Source organism: Centropristis striata, chromosome 17 (assembly GCF_030273125.1).
Source record: "Centropristis striata isolate RG_2023a ecotype Rhode Island chromosome 17, C.striata_1.0, whole genome shotgun sequence".
NCBI lineage: Eukaryota > Metazoa > Chordata > Actinopteri > Perciformes > Serranidae > Centropristis > Centropristis striata.
Window position 1 is genome coordinate 6,312,275 of NC_081533.1, and position 21,670 is coordinate 6,333,944.

Here is a 21,670-nt window from a genome sequence, read left to right on the forward strand (position 1 = left end):
ATTTCTACATGTATTGATGATATAATTTTTATGCTCAACAATCTTGATCATTTATTTGACCTTTGACCCCAAAAATGTAGTTACTGCAGTCTGGTTTTGCTGTAAAAGCTTCTGATAGTAATGTTGTTATATTTTGTTTTCAGTGAATAAACATTCTCAAATTGATTTTGTCATAAGTGTATTTGAAAGTGTTTAACAACTCTTTTTTTAAAAAAGATTTGTGTATTTTAGACTTAATACTATAAAGTAATGTTATATTTTAGTCTTAAAATAATTTTATCTCACTTTTTTACTTGATCAGCATTGAGATAGCCTAATGATTTCCCTATCAAATAAACTTATAATTTCTATTTTTCTTGTCTTCACTATTCAACACAATGAAGAAATACAAGGCTACACTGTATCACAGTCAAAGCAGACAGCAGTAAGTGAACTTATTGCGGCCTGTTGTGGTTTTGAATTGGATTTTGTAGTTACTGCAATTTTTATATCATTATTTCTCTGAAATAAAGTAAAAACTCTAAAACTTTGTCACAAGATAAAACAGACATTATGGAGTTGCAGTTAGGCTTTGTAGGGCAGTGTAATGTAAAGTGCTTTGGATAAAAGCGCTATATAAGTACACTTCATTTACCATTTAATATTAACATACAAATGATATATTATGTTAACAATGCCTTTTTAGTAATTGTAATTGTATTTTTATTAACCTATAAGAACCCATGGTGACACAGGTGTAACAAACACTTTAAATTAATTAGATTCTCCCATATTCAGCTTTATGCTTCACCTTAACTCATTAAATCCCTAAGCGACACATACTCAACACCCTGGTGTGGTGGTCATGTGACTGTGACAAGAAGTGACTTTTCCAAAATGTGGGTGTGACTGAAAACAGAAATGTAAAAGAGTAGCTAATTTCAAAAAGCTTATTTTGTTTTTATTTATTATTGATTTATTGTTATTTTGTTACTTAAAAACAAATCGGAAAAATAATCGTTGTTAAACAGCACTATTAATGTCACAATTTTAATATATCTTGCGGAGATGCAGAGAAAAGGCAAATTTGTGTTTCTGTTAAGCTGAAAAGGTGTTGAGTTTATTTATAGTAAATAAGAAATATAAAAAAAAAAATACCATAAATGCCCAATATGAGATATATGTCACATCACAGATCTTTGACATTTAATTGTAGCATTTAAAAAAAAACACATCATAAATGTGTTCTATGTGGTCCACTTGTTCTGTGGTATGGGTCAGTGACAAATAAGGATTGGCAAGATGCCAAATGGTGTAACCACAAAAAAATGATAAATATTAAATACTTCATCCACCTACATTGTATTTTATATTATTTTTATATATTAGTGGGCTTATACATATAATTACCGGTACTTCATTTTAAAAAACATCAATTTTTTTTTTACCATTTCTACATTTACACATTTTCGTCAATATTGAACAGAACATATTCTAAATACAACCATTTTTTTTCTAAAGTTTTGACAAATTATGTATAATTTGTTATATACCATGGTGTTGCAATGTAAACGTGGATTTTATTTTTTTTCTCATTTTAGTTCACATTTATTTTCCTGTATATAATCAGATTTTTATGGGAAGAAAATTATTGGTTACACCAACTGACACTGGGTTAGATCACGTCATCGACCCGTATATCACCCATCATTTTTCTTCAAGGATAAATGGGTCTGGGTTCTTATGGGTTCAGTTTAGTAATTGTATTTTTAGTTAGTTTAATGTAGTATGTAGTACGTACACTCCCCTGAGCATGCAGTGTGTAGTGTGTGCAGTTAGATGAGTTATTGTGCACCCACAGCCCTCTAGTGCAAAATAAATGTAAACACAATTTCACACGTCATCAACCGTGCGCCGCAATGGTTCACGCATGCGCAAGAAGGTGGAACTGACAAATTTCAAACCGGACGGCGGGTAGTCGAAGCCACGACAGAAACAGCACAACAACGGTTCATTGTCAAGAACTTCATCCAAACTGTGAGAAAATGACCAGCACAATGAAAGGAATTACCCTTAAGGGCAGTGCTGAGTTAGTGGCCGAGTTCTTCTGTAAGTATTTATATCTATTATATTCGTTGTTTTCAGTTTTTTAACGCTCCCGACATCATGCTGTGCTAATAGCTACCGGGCCTGTTAGTGTAGCGGTAGTTAGTACAGTCAGCGTGGCTTCACAGCTCCAAGAAAAGATCTTGAAGTAGGATTTACAGCGGACGCCTCACTCGTCATTTGAAAACATAACCAAGCAAACTTAGTTTGTTTTGATACTTGTGTTTAATATTAGACTGGGACGTGTTTACAGTGTAGTTTGCACCGCACAACAGCGACTTTACTGCTGAACATGTAACCACCAGACTGCACTACTAACGGTGCGCTAGTTCAACAGGTGAGAGATGTAAAGGGGAATAGCAGCAGCTCTCAGGCAGTAAAATAAATAGAAACAATAAAAGGAACATGTAAATAGTCTTAAACATTTTAAAATGTAAACACCACAGGCTTTGTTACAACCAGACTTCCGTTGACAGTTAAAAGGTCATTATTTTAGATGTGCTTTGGTGTGGTAGGTTATATAACTAGGGCTGCAACTCACGATTATTTTCATTATCGATTAATCTGTCCATTATTTAAACGATTAAAATGTATAAAAATATCAATCAGTTTCCCAAACCACAAAATGACGTCCTCAAATCTCTTGTTTGTCCACAAACCAAAGAGATATTCAGTTTAGTGTCATAAAGGAACAAAGAAACAAAAGAAATATTCACATTGAAGAAGCTGAAATCAGAGAATTTGGACTTATTGTCTGTAAAAAACTGCGCAAACCAATTATTGTATTATCAAAATAGTTGACGATTAATTTAATAATGCAGCTCTAGTCTTGTCTAGGGTTGCAAAGAGGTGGACAATTTCTGCTAAATTCCCAGAAACTTTCCTTGGGAAGTTAAATTGGGAAAATTTTGGAAATATTCCAAATTGGTAACTTTCCATGGGAATTATGGAAATGTATAGTAAATAAACTGTATTATATCCTAACATAATATTAACATTTTGTTTTGTCATAAGCAGACATCCATTCAAAATAAAATAAAATATTAAATTAAACATGTGATGGAGGATGTACAGTGCATGTGGGGGGCGTAGCCTCAGTAGGGGGAGGGGCCTCAGTAGCCCTGTAGTAAGCAGTGTGTTATGTGTATGGGATAGCAGAGATATTCAAGTCAAGTGAACTTGCTCAAGATTATGCTACAACATATTTTCCCCAACTATATTTAAGTTTTTTCCTAAAAATTACTGTTAATTCCCATGGAAAGTTTCTAACTTTGAGAATTCCTGGAATATTGCCACCCTAATCTGAACTGTGAAAAGTTATAATTTATTGTCTAATATGCTGTATTCATCTATTAATTGATTAACTGCTCATTTGTGCCACTAGTGATGAGAATTTCTCATTGTACCATTGCAATGTTAATATTTTATTCTGGCTACTGATTGGTTGTGGAGGACTCCTTCCTTTGGAGCATCATTTGACATATTTTGGCCATTCACAGATAAGCGTGGCAAAAATCAGACCATTGGATTGAAGTGATCCTGTACGTCTGTATGCTTTATCTACAATTGTCTCATTAGGTCTCTGTAATTATGTTTTTGATTTTATTTCAGAGTTATACGTTGATACTAAATGTGTTGTAGTGTTACCAGATGTGGTATGTTTTGGTGTATTATCTGATTTGATTTTTTTGTTCTTTTTTTTTAAATTTGTATTTTTAACCCTTGTGTATTCCTCCCGTTGACTATACAACCATGCTCCTCAGGGTCAAAAAGGACCCCGTGACACAAGACAGTTTTTAGGACATGTAGAAAAAAATGATTATTGGTCAATTTTAGTCAAATATACAAAATCAGGCCTCATTTCAAGAGAAAAAAAAATAATGAAACCTGAATATTTTTTTCCAATATTTATAGTGAAATAATAATGTCTTGATGGGAATGCACAGAGTAAGTTATGTCAACTTTTAGTGAAACTTATGTTTTGAAAGCATTGTTCATTTTTGGATGTCAGCAAAAATAAAAAAAGAATCACACCCATGGTCCTCAGGGGTCCAAAAGGACCCCATGACATCAGACTTGTTTTAGGACATGTAGAAAAAAAATATTACCAACTTTTCCCCCCACATTTTTAAGGAAACTCATGACCAACACATTGATATATCATTTTCATATTTTTTCATTATTATTGGTCAATTTTAGTCAAATATACAACATTAGGCCGTAGAAGAAAAAGTAATAGAACCTGAATATTTTTTTCAATAGTAATAGTTGATGAAATGAAAAAATGAAATGAAAAAAATATTGATTGGAATGCAAAGAGTAGGTTATGTCAACTTTTAGTGAGACTTATGTTTTGAAAACATTGTTCATTTTTAGATTACAGCAAAATAAGAAAAAATCACACCCATGGTCCTCAGGGGTCAAAAAGGACCCCATGACATTAGACTGGTTTAGGACATGTAGAAAAAAAATATTACCAACTTTTTATGATGAAAATTTCGAGCAATTCTATGAAAGATAACCTATATTAATTGTATTTTGAAAATGATTTGGGGTCAAAAAGGACCACAGGAGGATTAAATATCTCTACTTTGAGTCCAGTTTAACTGTGAGGTGCTCCACTGTCACGCTGCCATTGATGAGCACTGACTTGTCATCCTGTCTGAACCTCTTTTTTTTAATTCTCTCTCCACCACAGCATTTGGCATCAACAGCATCCTGTACCAGCGGGGCATCTATCCTCCAGAGACATTTAGTAGAACCACCAACTATGACATGAGCCTACAAGTTACCACTGATCCCAAGCTGAAGAACTACCTGACCAATGTGGTGACTCAGCTCAAAGGTAGCCTCAGCACAATGCTTCTGTTGCCTTAAATTACCCACACAATTTCCACAGAGATCTGGGTCAGGTATAGGGACTTAAACAAACTTACATTTTCATTATCTTTTTATCTGCCAGAAATGTTCTTTTTTTAACCCTCCGGGACCACTCAGGAGATTTTCAGCCATATTTGTCATTTTTCACTTTTGTTTTGGTAATAATTTGAGCTGTGATACTGCAAATGACATGATTTTTGGAAGAAGGTTGTAAATTAGAGTGGGCCCAGAGGGTTAATCATTTGATCTTCACTGTTCAAAAACCTAAATTACCTTTTTTTTTGTCTGATCAGCAATCTAAGAGCTAAACTTATTCAGCTATTTATCATTTAAAATGAGGTTAAGCAACTAATTACACTAGATTAGGCTGTTATCAAAATACTTATTCATTTTCTGAGGCTCAACTTGTCTTCTCATCTGAACCGTTATTTAATTGCACCAAACTCAACCCAGAAGCTTCTTATTCGTAAATAAAAATATTTTGTAAACAAGTTGCGATTAAATTTAGCATTTTCAGAATGCACATACACAAGTTACAAGCCAGTCTGAGCTTTGGCATAACTACCGCTATTCTCTTCATTGTGTATGTTTTTGCATTGTTTATTATTAAAAATATCACATCACACAGCTAATTAGCTAAATGTATTAAAGAGAACAGGAAACCGACTCGTACACCATTGATGGAGCCAAAGTAATCAAAAGACAGTCCTCAGTCTTTAAGTCCTTCCAAGTTGACTTTAAAACAAAGCAACTTCTTGACGTAGTGATGTCAAATTTATATATTTATTTCTTTATTTCTATAGCACCTTTAAAAACCAGAGTTACAAGGTGCTTTACAAAATACAGTATCATTGAGGTAATACAATAGTTAAAACAAAATAAGAGAACATCATCAAAACAGTGAGCAGGCATTAGAAAAAATAATAGAAACAAAAATTAAAATACGTGTTAAAACATTAGAATTATTGCACAAATGCCAGTCTGTACATGTGGGTTTTTAAAAGCTTTTATCATTAAATCATCGCATTCAATACTTAAAGAACAAAAGTACCAGCAACAAAACAAACTTAAAGTAACAAAAGTAAAACTACTTGTAATGCAGAATAACCCCACTTATATATTCTATATACAGTACTGTGCAAAATAATTAATACTGGTTTGCATTTTTGTTAACTGCTAAAGATAAACTATTAACATTTCTATTTTTGAAAGCATTCTTATTTTACAGCATTTTTCCACACCGGCCTCAAACTTTTGCACAGTACTGTATATTGTTAAATCTCGATGTGAAAAGTAACAAAAGCTGAAGAAACCAGACAAGTAGCTAAATGTAGTGGAGTAAAAGTAGAAGAGAAGTATAAATTTAGAGAAATGGAAATACACAAGTTAAGTAGACTCACAGTTGTTACAGTTGTTACTTGGGCTGCAACTAACGACTATTTTCATTATCGATTAATCTGTCGATTATTTAAACGATTAGTTGTTTGGTCAATAAAATGTGTAAAAATATCACTCAGTGTTTCCCAAATCACAAGATGACGTCCTCAAATCTCTTGGTTTGTCCACAAACCAAAGAGATATTCAGTTTATTGTCATAAAGGAACAAAGAAACCAGAAACCAAATTATTTGATTATCAGAATAGTTGACAGTTCATCTAATAATCGATTATTGTTCGATTAATCGAACAATTGTTGCAGCTCTAGTTGTTCCATTCCACCACTGGCATTTGGAGCATTATTTTTATTATTTTCCATTTTGCACTGAAGAGTCGAGAGTAAATTTTTTTGTATTTGAAAACTGTTGAGATTTGCACGTTACACAACAATTTAGATTTATGTTTGATATATAATTTATTTGTACAATTTTTATTTACATTTAAAAAAACATATTTTCTATACATTTTTCATATCGTCAAGAATATTGTTATAGCAAAAATACCCTATAATATGAAATTCTTATAGGGCCATATTGCCCATCTATTTAAAAATAAATGTATACATGTTTATATTCCACTGTATTCATTACAGTTACATTATTGTTGTACTGACTGATGAAGGATGCTTTGTATTAGATCCACTTCAATCTGTTCTGTGTCAGTACGAGTCAGTAAATGTGTCTGTTGTCTGTTGCAGAGTGGCTGTTTGAGTGCACGGTGCAGAAACTGGTGTTGGTGATCACGTGTCTGAACACCAATGAGGTTCTGGAGAGATGGCAGTTCGACATAGAGTGTGACAAATCAGCCAAGGAGAGCAGGTCAGCTCCTCTACCGTCTGCTTGTCTGCTTCCTTGACACTTACTTCTTTATTTCTTTTCTTTTGTTCCTATATGATGACTGAAATAATGATTTTCAATAAGGATCAGTAATATTTAAAAGTTGTCAGAATTAGGGGTGTAACGATACATGTATTTGTATTGAACCGTTTCGGTACGAGACGTTCGGTTCAGTACAGCGCTGTGCACGGGTGAGTCCCGAACCCGGAAGTTGCGTGTGTTTATTTTCTTCCGGCAACTACAAGTGCAGCTTGTGTGCGTCATGGCTAATGCTAGCGGTAAGCCGGAGCTTGAGGACCCTCCACTGTCGCTAAAGTGTCCTGCGTGGGAGCACTTTGGCTTCCTGGTGAAGTATACTGACGGACAAAGACGTTGATAAAACGAGGGCAGCATGATGTAAGGTTATAATAGTTTTTGATTTTTCATTTGTTTTAGTTTTAATTTCGTTGTCAATTTTTGTTTTCAAATTCAGTTTTAATTAGTCCAAATGCTGCCAGCCTCACTCATGATGAGAGCAGAAAAACAGTCGCGGGTAATTTACGTCACATAGGGAAAACAAAACAGTCTCGTATAATTTACGTCACACACATATACATATATATGTGTATGTATATGTATGTATGTGTGTATGTATGTATGTATATATATATATATGTATGTATGCGTATATATATATATATATGTATATATGCAGTGTTTCCCACACAAGACTCTCCGGTAATGTTAAGGCATGTTGAATGGTTTCCTTAAATGCTGTTAACTGGACGAGAGCAGTCGAAACAGCTGCTTCAAGCTAGTTACATCGAGGGTAGGTTCGCTTCCTGTTTTCAAAGTAAAAGCACAAATTCTATCGTTATAAAGGGCAACGGGCGTTTTATTTTTGTGAATGTAACCGGAAGTGCGTTGCTCACAACGGCTAGCTTGAGTAGTGCCGAATTTGTCCGAACAAAATTGTAAACAGCTGATATTTAGACAAATTAACGACGCACTGGGGATCTAAACGGCTACTTTCTCGCCTAAAAAGGTTTAAAATGATAATAAAATGATATATTTAAAGAATTTAGGACTTTACAGCCCTAGTATTTGAGGAGATAGACTAGACTACTATGCCCACAGTCAAATCAGAAATAATAGACCACATTTTTTAAGTTATTATAAATATTATTATTGTTGTAGTTATCAGTAGTTTTTCTGAATGTTTCCTGCTTTAATCCAGATTAGATGAGTATTGAAAGTTTTTTTTCTCGTCAAGAGGACAAGGAGCAGCATGAAGAGGTATCAGTGTGAAACAAAGTTGAACAGTCAAATGGCTCGTAAACGTTAATCTATCTGAATGTTCCATAGGCATCAAACAGTGGTGCTCAGGGAGAAATAGAGGACAGCAGACAAAATACTCCTGTAAGACAGGCAGCTGCTGAAACAACAGGTGAGGTGGAAACAGAAGTTTAGACTTTAAATTAAAAGAAACAAAGGAAGATGGAACAGTTTTTTTAGATCGCTCTAACAAAGCTATTTTTTCATTTTTCTAAAAAAAAATCATATGTCGACGTTCAGGAAGAACTCTGGACGCTCAAAGCGAAGTCGGATAAATGATAGGTATTATGGTTTTGCCAAAAATGCTTTCTGTTCGATGCCAGAAATTCCACCTGTCAATGTTCTGGGACATTAGCAGGTGTTAGTTAATTCTGTTGATTACTTTGATCTGATTGCCTTTGATCTTTGATGTGATTACAGTTACAGATACACACACACACACACACACACACACACACACACACACACACACACACACACATGCGCGTAAGCATGCACACTCCTCACACATGCATACACATGCTTCAAACGCGCACGCACACACACACACACACACACACACACACACACACACACACACACAGTAACTTTATGTGATTTTAATTATACACACACACACACACACACACACACACACACACACACACACAGTAACTTTATGTGATTTTAATTACACACACACACACACACACACACACATTTTGAGGTTAAAGGGCATAGTTTGAAATCTCTGAAGAATCTCATCATAGTGTACACACACCGGCAGTAGCCCTCGTGGCCCTTTAAAAATTTCCCCAGAGGAAATTTTCTAGTTAATAGTAGTTGTTTCCCTCTGAGTTTCTGCTTACTTACTAACATATACAAACATAGTAGCAGTAGCTCTAACCGTAACACACATACAAATCCTCAGGCAAACCTTGATGTTCATCCGCTCTAACTTTGGTCCTTTAAGCTATTTTGGATCCTTTACCATCCCGACAGTGATTAAGGGTCAGTAAATCTCACACCAGTGTTAAGGTTTAGCTTACTCCTGTAGGATAATCTGTCTTTTGCTAACAAACCATGAAAATAATGAGGGAAAACATCTTGAGGATTCATATTATTTTGACAGCTGTAGCGCTCGCAGCACTGGGACCATGAGCTGACTGTCACTGTCTGCCACCAGTTAGACTCAAAATACATCATTGTTGTTGGTAGATAGTTAATGGTCTATTAGTTAAATACTAATAACACCCAGTTACATTTATACCACAGATATAAAAAATTGACATAGTCAACGTGACGTCATCCATTGGTTTGAGGCCTGCATCAAGTTCAGCGTTACACTCATCGCCATCTTGTTTCCGATACGGGGAGCAGACCATATCTGGGAGCGAGAGGGATCTGATCACTGACTACAGCCTGTCTACACCTCAACCTGACTGAGAGCAGCCACTGCTAATTCATGTTAGCATTAACTGAAGCATTAACTGGGATGTTAGATTTGGCTAGCAAAAAAAAATGTTCGTTACTTACCTCAAAAAACTGAACAGCGACTCCTTGGAGTGTCTGTTAGTCCAACCAAACACTGAACATGACATTTTTACTGAACAAAAAGTTCAAATAAACTGTCATTAAGTGAAAACACAGTGAAAGGGTCAAAGTTATGAGACCAAACCGCTAAACTTCCTTTTTATATCTATATAACTTTATATATAACCTTATTAACATGTTGCCATGGATACTCATTGTTCTGCTTCTCTCCTGATGACGGCTCGCCTTGTTAGCCACCTGTCAATCAAAGGTAGCCACGCCCCAAATTATATGATTCTTTATCTTCTATTTTCTTCTAAATGGGGCCATTATTTACACTATTAACATCAGATTGTCGTGAAGAAGATTTTTTTTACTTAATAAAAACTAGTAGAATGCAGCTTAAGGCACTTCCTGGTTTGCCTCCATGCTCAGACCCGGAGGTTGCCGCCTGGTTTCTACCATTCTAAACTGCCTCACTTCATTGGGTATGTACACAGTACTTTAGATGATGCATGTTAACTGAGTTCTCTTGTCACTCAGCGCTCCCAGAGAAAAGTCCATTAAGACCATTCAGGATGAGATCCGCTCAGTCATCAGACAGATAACAGCCACAGTTACCTTCCTGCCGCTGTTGGTGACGCCATGTGAGTAAACCCTTTTCCAGCAAGCAACATGTTTGTGGTTTTAGTTCTGGATTATTGGCAGTTGACTAAATAGTGGGCTAACCCTTTGACACTCTGACCTGTGTCCCCTCCTCTCAAGGTGCATTTGACCTCCTCGTCTACACAGACAAAGACCTCATTGTTCCTGAAAAGTGGGAGGAGTCTGGGCCGCAGATCATCGACCATTCAGAGGAGGTCCGTTTGCGCTCCTTCACCACCTCCATCCACAAGGTGAACAGCATGGTGGCCTACAAGAGGACCGACTCAAATTAAACCTCTCAGCCTTATGTACAACCAACCACTGCCACTTCCAACATCCAGTAGATTTTACAGTGCCTGTCCTGTGTCACCATCTGCATCTCTGCCCACTATCAGTTCTTTGAGAACCGATTGTTCCCCTGCCATTATTTGTCATTATTATGAAATGAGGATTATTTCTCTGCTCCTTACTTTTGTCTCGCTTGTCTTTTTGAGAAAGACAACACAGCAACCTGCTTTGTCGATACTGATGTAACTATTTCTCATAAGGAGTGATCTGTCTCTTAGCAACATCTGTCTCTTTTCTTTAGTTTTCTGTCCCTTTTCTCTTTTCTTTGTTAACCTACTGGGTTATATGTTAAACTTTTATAAAATGTCATAAATAAATATCTTCTAAATATCTCTTTTTTTTAAATTGTTTTACTGCTTTTGACCAGAAGGTGGCAATGCAACACAGCCACTGGCTGGTTCCAGGTGATTCTGTGGATTTGATTTGTAAACAATATGTCAAGTTATCCATCCACAAGTCTTTTATCTGAAAAAGCCATTGGTGTAATGATCTCAGAAACAGACTAAAGTGGTAAGGACATGGATATCTAGTTGTTTTTCAGGTAACAGGCTTGTGTATTACAGTGATGGAGATGTCAAGGTATGAAACATAACCTCCGATACAATCATAAGCCTTCTAAGCATGTGTGTGTCTACAAAGGAGCTTTAGTTTGTATTTATTTATTTATTTGCACCATAGGAAAGAACAAAGGAACAAGATTAGTAAGTGCGGGAGAGGTTAAAAAAACGTATATGGGCTTATAAAAAGTACCTCCCCAAGAAAGTATACAAAAGTTCAAAAATAAATCAATGAGAGAAAGTAACAACAAATAACAAAAAAGAAAGCAATACAAGTGTCATTTTATTTAAATTAAAACATTGGTGTGTATAAAGGTAAAATAATTGTGTTTGAATGTATGAGCTGAGCATGTATAAGAGATAATGATCCAATGACAACTATACTGGAAAAGAAACCATTAGTAGTCTTGATTTAACATGTAAGCTTTCAGTCTTATAGTTTAACGACATGAATATGAGAATTCCAAAGTATGGAGACTGTAAGCAAAAGAAAACTGAGTATGTGTAGTGCGGCAAAAAGGAAGATGAAGTGTTGTAAGAATGGACCTGAGAGTAAACTGTAAAAAATTCATGAAAAGATTTGGCCAGCAAGTGGGAAAGATGAATATATTTATAAATCAATGTGCATGATTGAAGTATATTAATATCTTAGACTGACAATATATGAAGTTTCTTAAACAGAGGGGCAGAAACAGACAAATAATTAGAGAATGTGCCTAATCCAACATTTCTTTTGTGTGATAAATAATTTCTGTAAATTAGTTTTGTAAGTGCTGGCTCTAACAATATTACAATAACTGAGATGTGGATAAATTAAACTATAATACAGTATATTTAAAGAATTCTGAGATATGAAACCACATTTTTTTTCTGATGATACCAATAGATTTCAATACTTTGTTACTGACAAGTTTAATATTCTCCAACCATGACAACTTCTCATCAATTAATACCCCTAAAAATTTGGTAGATGAAACCTGGGTAATATCATTATCTCCAATAGTGATCTTAGCAGTTAAGTTCGAGATGTATAAGACTATTGTTAATAAAATGTGCCTAGGTGCCACCTGCTACAGAATACTGAACCATTATGCTGTTACAGCTATAACAGCTTGGGCAGACACATGGCACTTAAAGGGGCTTTCAGGCCATGTGCAGCAACCATGATGATAAGGAGTGGATACCAGACCCATAGATGGCAAGTATTCCGTCCAATGAGAATTGCTCGCCTGGCACATAATATGCACAGTAGAGTTCCCCCGATTTAACCATAGCCTTTATATTGCATTGACATTACATTTAGTTTTTATTATGTTGTGTAAAGACACAACATAATAAAACACTGAATTGCTTTAACTTTTTAAAGCACCCAATTCAGTTGTCATTATACAGCCAGTAATTCACCTCCTCCTGCACAAGGGAAGAGGTTTCTCTCACAAGAGTAGGGGTAGGAAGGGGTTAACATATTTTCTTTGAGTTATTTTGATTCAGCAAATGCAAGCCATCACAATTTGGATATAACAATATTTCAAAAACTTCTAGCTTTAGCTAAGGAGCCGATCCCAGCTGATATTGGGCGAGAGGCGGGGTACACCCTGGACAGGTCACCAGACTATCACAGGGCTGACACATAGAGACAGACAACGCTCCCATACACTCCTACGGACAATTTAGAGTCACCAATTACTCCGGCTTCCTCCCACAGTCCAAATACATGTACTTAGGTTTAAGTACATGTATTTGGACTGTGGGAGACGCTAGGGAACATGTTATTCCATATTCCACTTGTATAATGTCGATGATGTGAGCGATCTGTGCCAACCTGTCATTATTACTAACATTATTATGATGATGATTACCACATTGCACTCTGCATCAAAATTAACTTAATGTTGAAAGTTGCGCCTGAAGGTTCCATTTTCTATGCTAAGATAATATTAGCAATGCTAATACTGTGATAACCATGACAAATAAACTGTTTGCATTTTTTTTGTTGTTCTAGTGGTTGCGATCAAATTATAAGTTTTGAATCTAAGTCCTGTTTTTTTATTTGACTAAACAGAAGTTGCATAACTGCTGTTCTGGACCTCAGCACTTAGTTTGAGAACCTTTGGCAGCGATTACAGCATTCAGCACAATTTAATCGAGCTATACTTAAAATTTGAATTTGGCGTCTAATCAGACTTCTGTCCTTGTCCCAGTTTACATGCAACTGAGAAAATCTACTAACTGATGGAAATGTGTCCTCCTCCTCAACACTAAGTGGTGATATGTGTCGTTTCAGCGGGTTTATACGACCCCCTTTCAGGTTGACCTATTACGTCATAATAAAGTGGAGAAAGGCGGGAAACCGGCATTTTTGAACAAGAACAAGATGGATGGTGATTTTGAGGGGCAGACAAGAACGCTGGATGCTGTTAGAAGGCTACAGCAGTAGCCTGTCTTCGGTTCGACACTTTGTGCCGTCGCTACTGACCCGCTACTGTAACCCGCTACTGTGACCGGCTATCTTGGCTGTTTTTGTAAAAATGGTAAATGCGTGGTCTTGTCATACATGCTGCCGAAAATTGATTTCCAATCGCATCATCTGGGTGTCTTGATCGGAGTTGCAGAACTCCAACATTAGTCGGACTAACACATTTACATGCACTTCAGTTGTCCAGTTATAATCGGATTAAGGCAATAATTCATTTTTTTGTGTAAGTGTCATGTAAATGTACTTAATGAGTCTTTCTCTAAGGATTTCAGAAGTTGGACAGTGACTTTCTATGGATGGACATTGTCAGATCTCAGACCTTAACATGTCTGACTGGGTTGGAAGTCTGTCTCATTGTCTGCTCTCACCAGGCCACTCAAGGACATTCAGAGTTGTCCCCAAAAGCCAATCCTGTTATGTCTTGTTTATGTGCTTTGGGTAATTGTCCTGTTGAAAGGTGAAACTTCAGTCCGATCCTCAGGTCCTGAGTGCTGTGAACCAGGCTATTATTGAGGAGATCTCTGCATTTTGCTCTGTTCAGCTTTCCCTGAACCCTGACCACTCTCCCAGTCTCACCCCTACAGTAGGATGCTGCTACCACCATACTTTACTGCTGGGATGATGCTGTGCAGGTGATGAGTGTTGCCTGGTTTCCTCCAGACATGATGCTTAGTCTTGTGGGTGCTTTTTTGCCACGTCTCTCACTGAGGCTTCCGTCTGGCCACTCTGCCATAAAACCCAGATCAATGGAGTGTTGTTCCAATGGAAGTTTCTCCCTTCAACACACAGGGGTCTCATGAGCTCCGCAGGAGTGACTATTGGGTTCTTGGCCACCTCTATCACCAAGACCCTTCTCCCCCAATTTCTCAATTTAGACAGACCAGCTTTGGAAGAATCCTGTTTTGTTTCAACCTTCTGTTTAAGAATCATAGAGGCCCCTGTAAGAAACATCCTACTGGCGTCTTGATCGATATGGAGGGCGCTATTAACACTGAACATCAGATGTTAATGTTAGACTTCGTTGTCAGCTAAAGCTAGCCTGCTTATGCAAGCCTGCATCAATCACAGTGCAGTTAAACAAATAAAATCAAATCAAATCAATGATGCATGTTTTTGCTGGTCTTGCTGTTCATGATAATCCCAGCCCCTGACGTGAGTAGTTCATGGTTGATCTGGAACCAGTTTTCCTGGCCAAGAGTTGGTTCTTTGGCAGTCAAAAAGCGAGGAACTTCAAGATTAGGCACCAGCTCCGAACCGGCCCTGGACCTGCTTTGGTCAAAAAGGGGTACACGTGGCCTTGTAACCCCCAGATCTTTGTGTTGACATGATGCTGTCTCTGGGCTCTGCTGGCAGTTCCTTCCACCCCATGGCTTGGTTTAAGTCTAAATTTTATTGTCAGCTGTGAGATCTTTTACGCCCAGTCGTGTGTCTTAATCTTTTCACTTACTTTCACTTTCTTGTACATTTATTCAATAAGATAAGCTCAATGACTGATACAAAGTATTTATACTGCCCAAAATTATAGGAACAGGGACAAATAGAAAATGTTTTTTTTTTAATTATTTTAATTGTGAGTTGGTTATATTTTATTACAACAAGGCAGTGGAAAATGTTTACCAATTTCCCTTTGAAATTGCAGGCCTAATATTTGGCTCTTTCACATTTTGAAAAAATGTAATTTCAAACAACACAAGACAGTACATTTTCAAATGTCATCTGAAAGAGTTGCTCTTCAAAAAGGTCCTTCAAAAAAGCGGATAGCATTTTTCTTAAATATGAAAACTACATTTCCTGTATAAAGAATTGTGTGCTCTTGACAAAAGGATGACCTTACAATATAGAAACTCTAATAAATACAGTATATAAAACAAAAATAAATATACAATAGTTAAGACAATGAGTGAAAAAAAGTTACAAAGGACTCAAACCTTTGTGTGTGTGCTGTGAAAGAAGACATATTTACCAAGCTTATTAGAATATTGTGACACTGTTAAGAATATAGTAAGTACAATATATGTATCCCACTGTAATGGGGCTGATCCTCAGGGATCTAGTATGATCAACATTCAGTGTTCCCCTACATTTTACTACCTGTGAGAGATAATGTATGTGAGACTTCAAGATGAAAGCCACTCTGTGCAAAAATAAAAATTGCTATTGTAATAAATATAGCTTAGCACTGACTCTGCTACTTCATCTGGTGAGTAACAGCCATAAAACATTGTGATGACAGGAAGAAAAGTCTCATAAAGTTTGGTGAAATGAGCATGACCTCTGAAACAAGGATTATGTTACGAGCAGAAAATGGTCATTTTCACCTCTTTGTAATGGGAACTTAAGACAATGTAACAATTAGTTTAAAGTTTCATGCTAAGGGATACAACAACTTTTTCTCACAGATTTGTTATGATATGAACTCAGAGTTTTTTGCTGAGTTCTTTGAATGCCGTTACATTGCTACTCATTTGCATAAGTTGTTTTCTCTTCCAAAATAGTTTGAAGAAGATGGCTTTCTTTAGTCTCAGGGTAAAGCTAGCAAAAACAGACTAACATTACCATCCAAAGACCCATGCTGCTAGCATGCTAACAAGCAAACTAATAACATGGGAAACACTGACGGTACCTACTGACACTTATCTAACAAGGAAATAGTCAAAATAACGAGAAAAAAAGTTGAAGTCATGAAGAAAAAGTCAAAATAACTAGAAAGAAGTCGAAGTCACAAGAAAAAAGTGAAAATGAAAAAAAGTCAAAATAATGAAAAAGAAGTCAAAACGAGAAGAAAAAAGTCAAAATAACGAGAAAAAAGTTGAAGTGGAGAGAAAAAAGTGAAAATGAGAAGAAAAAAGTCGAAGGCAAGAGAAAAAAGTCAATATAAGAAGAAAAAAGTCGAAGTCACGAAAAAAAAGTCCAAATAACGAGAAAATAGTCAAAATAACGAGAAAAAAGTTGAGGTCAAGAAAAAAAAGTTAAAATGAGAATAAAAAAGCATGGTCCTTGTTAACCTGCTAGCATGTTTGAGCATTTAAGGAAAGCTAGCAGGTAGCATGGCTATTAGTCTGGTGATATCACTGCAGTCCCAGACCTTAGTGAGTAACTTGGTGAGTACTTTATATACTCTATTATAACAGATGGGAATGATGGACAAACCTATGATAATGGGCCTAAAATTGTCAGAAACCACAATTATTCTTAATATGTTATAAAAACTCTTGCCATAAGTTCAAGCCTGAATCTGCTTTAAAGTAGCTGTCAAACCAACCTAGTCGGGTTTATTTTACCTGATTATTTTTTTGAGGTAGGGAAATTCATTTTAAAGCCACTTTCTGCACACTAATCATTTTATTTGTCCTTTTTGATATCATGCTAATTTCATGAAATTTTGAGAGACCAGTTGGACAAATTGGACAGGGTGAATCCTGGATATTTGTGTTGGATTGAAACCACACTACTATTGGGATCACACAAAGCCATTTCCTGTCCCCTTCTCGCACTCCTCAGCCAAGCACTTCCAATTATGCCGGTTCTTCTGACATCCTTCCAACAAGGGGGAGCAATACTCCGACATGCCAGCCAGGGTCTGTGACAGTGACAGAGACATTTTATTTGACAATGAAAAATCCAAAGGGCGTTCATTTTTAATACAAAGTAAATTCATTTTTACAGCAAGTGATAATAGGATGAAACTCCACCACCTGATGTAGCAAAATCCCTTTTCCAGCTATGCATTTGCTACAGTGGTTCCCAGAGACATAAACAGTAGTGACTACAGGTTAAATTAGTTGATTCACCTCATATAACTGAATGCAGATTGCATCAATGAAAGACACTTGCATGCTGGGTATCTTATCACTTTTCTCACGATTCATCAGGTCCTAAAGTGAAAGAAACAAAACAATTAGAAAAAATATAAAACCATGTAAGCCACACTCCCACAGGATCGTGGCCCAAAGATTTTACAGCATTTACTTACATGATCTTTGTAAATAATGTTTATTTCAAATAAGTTGAGACAGGGGCAACAAAAGAAGTTGTGGAATGCTCCAAAAACAATGGCTTGGAACATTTCACAGGTAAATTGATAACAGGTGATAGTATCAGGATTGGGTATGAAAGGAACATTGATCCAAAGGCTCAGTTATTCACAAGCAAGGATAGAGCGAGGTTAACCACTGAAAAACTGTGTGGGTAAATATACCAACAGTTTAGGGGCAATGTTTCTCAGGGCACCGGTGTGAAGAATTAAGGGATTTCACCTTCTACCGCCTGTAATATTAAAAGATTCAGAGAATCCAGAGAAATCACTGAATGCAAGGGGCAATGTAGCATCAAAAATAATACCAAGATTGTTTGCATGGGGACTCATGAAAAGATTAGGGAAAATGGAACAGTTTCAATTCTGGCTGAGTAACCAATTACAACCCCTGAGTTTTGCCATGGTTCAAATGTTTAAAAAATCCAAAGTTATCCTTAATGTTATTTCTTACATGCAACTATTTAGGGCATCAATAGTCAGAGACACAAAGTTATATGGTGTCATCAGTATAGCTCTTAAAAAGAGATGCCAGATCTTTTAATAACAGCAAATGGGCAACGAAGAACATAAATGGACCCTTAATGGATCCCAGAGGCACACCCCAGCTTCCGTTTCACTTCTTAGAGACATTTTTGACACACAGAATTACCCCTAAAGTGACACGCTGCACTTACACTGGGCTCAATGTTAAGCTCTCGTCTCTCCTTATCCCCCTGCTCGAAGAACTCCGTGGCTACCAGCTCCGCAATCTGCATCAGAGAGAAGACAGTGATGAGTTTAAAAAAGAAAGTTTAACCTAAAGCAGACATGTTGAATTGAAAATTCAGTGGATTTCCAGCTGAAACAAAAAACAGAACATGACTTTCTTCCAATATCTACAACATTTCTGAAAATGTTGAGTATGTCCATATTATAACATATATTTTCATCATACTTAAAGGAAATGCAAATGGCAGTTTTATACATTTGTAAATTCATTATTTTCTAATAGTGGAAAGCTTAATTTCTTCATTTTCTTTTCTTAAATACCTTGAAATTGAAACCATGCACTGAACTAACAAAGACACCTGACACCTACAATTGTATAAAGCTGCACTAAGCAATATTTTGATATAAATAATGCATCAACTGACTATGTGTCATGTGTCTGAAGTCTGCAGTTCCACTCTGCTCTACAAAGCTTTTTGACATTTTGGTTTAAAGACCTGCAATTTCTTTTCATCCATTCACTCTCATACATTCTGTTTTTATTATGTTTTTCAAAGCATCCCAGCTTTTTTTAATGAGAATCAGGGTACTTTTTGGTGCAGTCCTCCTGTCACTTCCTGGGTTACGGTATCCAAGCCCTAAGTCCCAAACTACTAACTAAGCTAAACGTTAAAATGTCATCTGAAAGCTAAAATTGAACTCCAGCCAATGTTCATCTATGCAGAGGACAAAGCAGAAATATTTTTCCATTTAGTTTTGGCAGATTGAGTGTGTTTAAAAGAGAACATGTTTACTTCCCTGCATGTTTTTTAAGAGGTGCTATCTGAGGGCAGAGGCACAGCTGTTTTTATTAATGAGCACCCACTTGTCAACAAACACAACCACACACACACACACACACACACACACACACACACATACATAGTGTGTGTGCCTGTCTCTCTCTCCGCTGTGCCTGTGGTTCCAAACGAAGGTCAGCTAGAAGATGAAACAGAGGTGTGTGTGTGTGTGTGTGTGTGTGTGTGTGTGTGTGTGTGTGTGTGTGTGTGTGTGTGTGTATGTGTGTGTGTGTGTGTGACAGAGAGTGTTAAGCAGTAAAGAGAGTGAAAAACGGCAGCCAATATGACAAAGATATGAAGCACAAGTGCTGCCCTTTATTGATAGAAACCTTGAAGCATGTTGCACTTCAGGCAACATCACTGATGTGTTTCCAAAGGCAGCTTGCTGTGGCATCACTTATTAGGCTGTAACCTGAAGTACAACATGCTAGGAAGTCACAGCCAACAGAGATCAGATTTGCAGCTCTCTATCATCTTTCCTTTATCCATCGACCAGCCAGGGAGCTGCATTGTTGGTTAGCTAGCTTGGCAGGGGCAGTGTACCAGCTTCCACCTTAACTAGCCACCTGTAGCAGCTGGGTAGTTAGCAACAATCCAGAAATGTTGATAGTGAGGGATTCTGCTAGCTGCTGTCACCTATTGGCTGTATCCCAAAGTAAAAGGATCCCAAAGGATCCTTCCTTAGGAGTTTGGTCCTCCAGAGGCGAGGCCAGAGTCCTTCCTATCACTGATGTAACGCACAAAGGGAACAGCCTTCCGAGTGTGCAGGTGTGCTTCATTGCGTAATTGGACGGTCCTGCTTAAATTCAGCACTGTTATATCAAAGCCGGGCTACACGGTGGTGTAGTGGTTAGCACTCTCGTCTCACAGCAAGAGGTTGTTGGTTCGCCTCCCTTTCTTTCTGCCTTTAACTTTCAGCAAGCAGAACGTACTGTGCCACACCCAACACATTAAACTAAATAAGAAGACATTTGGGAGGTTTTTACCCTTTTCTGCACTGGCCAGGGCTTGGTGATGGCTGAGATGTCACATGCAGTCATCAACATTGACCTGAAAGTGGAGAGAAAGAGAGCCACACCCAACAGATTATTGTCAACAGTAGCAGCTCATAGAATAAGGCCACATCTAACCAGTATGAGTGAATATATGGTGCTGGAAGTCAAACATGAGTATATATTATGTGTGTTCAAAATCACTAATCTCATTTCAGAAACAAAAACATCTTAAGGTTAAAAGCAGCTTCTGACTTACTGATTTGGGAGTAACTCTGACAAATTACAAATTTATACAATAAAAATTGCTAGTTCTTGCCTCATTTTTCTTTCACTTTGTTTATACACTTCCCAGCCAAAAAAAAAAGAGTCACCACCTGGATTTAACTCACCACATAGGTAAGAGCCTTCCATTGGATAACTACTGCAGTACTGCAGCTGACAAAAAGTTATTTAGCCCCAACTGATGCAGTGAGTAGCTTCTCATTTCTTCAACAACCATGTCAGTAGACATTTCCTGTGGTTGTTGGAAAGTTGTACTCTGTTTCAGATGGGTCAAATTATTGGCTTCAAACACAGAAACAGCTAAGGAGAAACTATTTAACTTGACATAACAACTGTCCAACACATTTTTAAAACCTGGAAGGATTGTGGTGACCAAGACCTTTGAGAAAGAAATGTTGTAGAATTTTTTTTGGAATGATCGTGATCAGAGTTCACGTAAACGTTTGGTGAAATTAAAATTGAAAATAAATAAATAAACAAAATAAAATAAAAAACCCAACCCAGTAGAACTTGTGTTTAATAGTGAAAGTAAGAGCATTTCCACACACCATACCAAGAGAACTCAAAGAATTGGACTAAACCGCTGTGTAGCCTTTAGAAAACCACTTATTAGTGAGACTTATCAGAAAATAAGGCTTCAATTTGCTCGAGAGCATGAAGACTCTGGAGCAATGGAAAAAGGGGATGTGGTCTGATGAGTCCAGATTGTCCCTGTTCCAGA

The 21,670-nt window shown here is 36.8% G+C and overlaps 2 protein-coding genes across 2 annotated transcripts in view; one reads left to right on the plus strand and one right to left on the minus strand.

Annotated features, from left to right (window-relative positions):
• The first annotated feature begins 1,936 nt into the window (after window positions 1-1,936).
• mad2l1 (MAD2 mitotic arrest deficient-like 1 (yeast)) lies at window positions 1,937-11,388 on the plus strand. The gene is made up of 5 exons (XM_059354983.1): window positions 1,937-2,088; window positions 4,784-4,930; window positions 7,099-7,219; window positions 10,607-10,710; window positions 10,829-11,388. Exons 1-5 carry the CDS (start codon window positions 2,025-2,027, stop codon window positions 10,999-11,001), a joined length of 609 nt encoding a protein of 202 aa, XP_059210966.1. The 5' UTR covers window positions 1,937-2,024; the 3' UTR covers window positions 11,002-11,388.
• A 4,909-nt stretch (window positions 11,389-16,297) lies between these two features.
• pde5ab (phosphodiesterase 5A, cGMP-specific, b) overlaps window positions 16,298-21,670 on the minus strand; it is a 112,004-nt gene continuing 106,631 nt past the window's right edge. Inside the window, exons 19-22 of the mRNA XM_059354949.1 lie at window positions 20,659-20,722; window positions 18,800-18,874; window positions 17,881-17,964; window positions 16,298-17,669 (exon numbers count right to left, since the gene is read on the minus strand). Of these exons, the coding sequence (XP_059210932.1) occupies window positions 17,550-17,669; window positions 17,881-17,964; window positions 18,800-18,874; window positions 20,659-20,722 (343 nt within the window). The 3' untranslated portion in view covers window positions 16,298-17,549. The remainder of the gene's footprint in view (window positions 17,670-17,880; window positions 17,965-18,799; window positions 18,875-20,658; window positions 20,723-21,670) is intronic.

Coding starts and splice junctions, on each gene's coding strand:
- mad2l1 (XM_059354983.1), top strand. CDS start 2,025: ATGACCAGCACAATGAAAGGAATTACCCTTAAGGGCAGTGCTGAGTTA. Junction 4,931..7,098: donor TGTGGTGACTCAGCTCAAAG/GTAGCCTCAGCA, acceptor TGTCTGTTGCAG/AGTGGCTGTTTGAGTGCACG. Junction 10,711..10,828: donor GCCGCTGTTGGTGACGCCAT/GTGAGTAAACCC, acceptor CCTCCTCTCAAG/GTGCATTTGACCTCCTCGTC.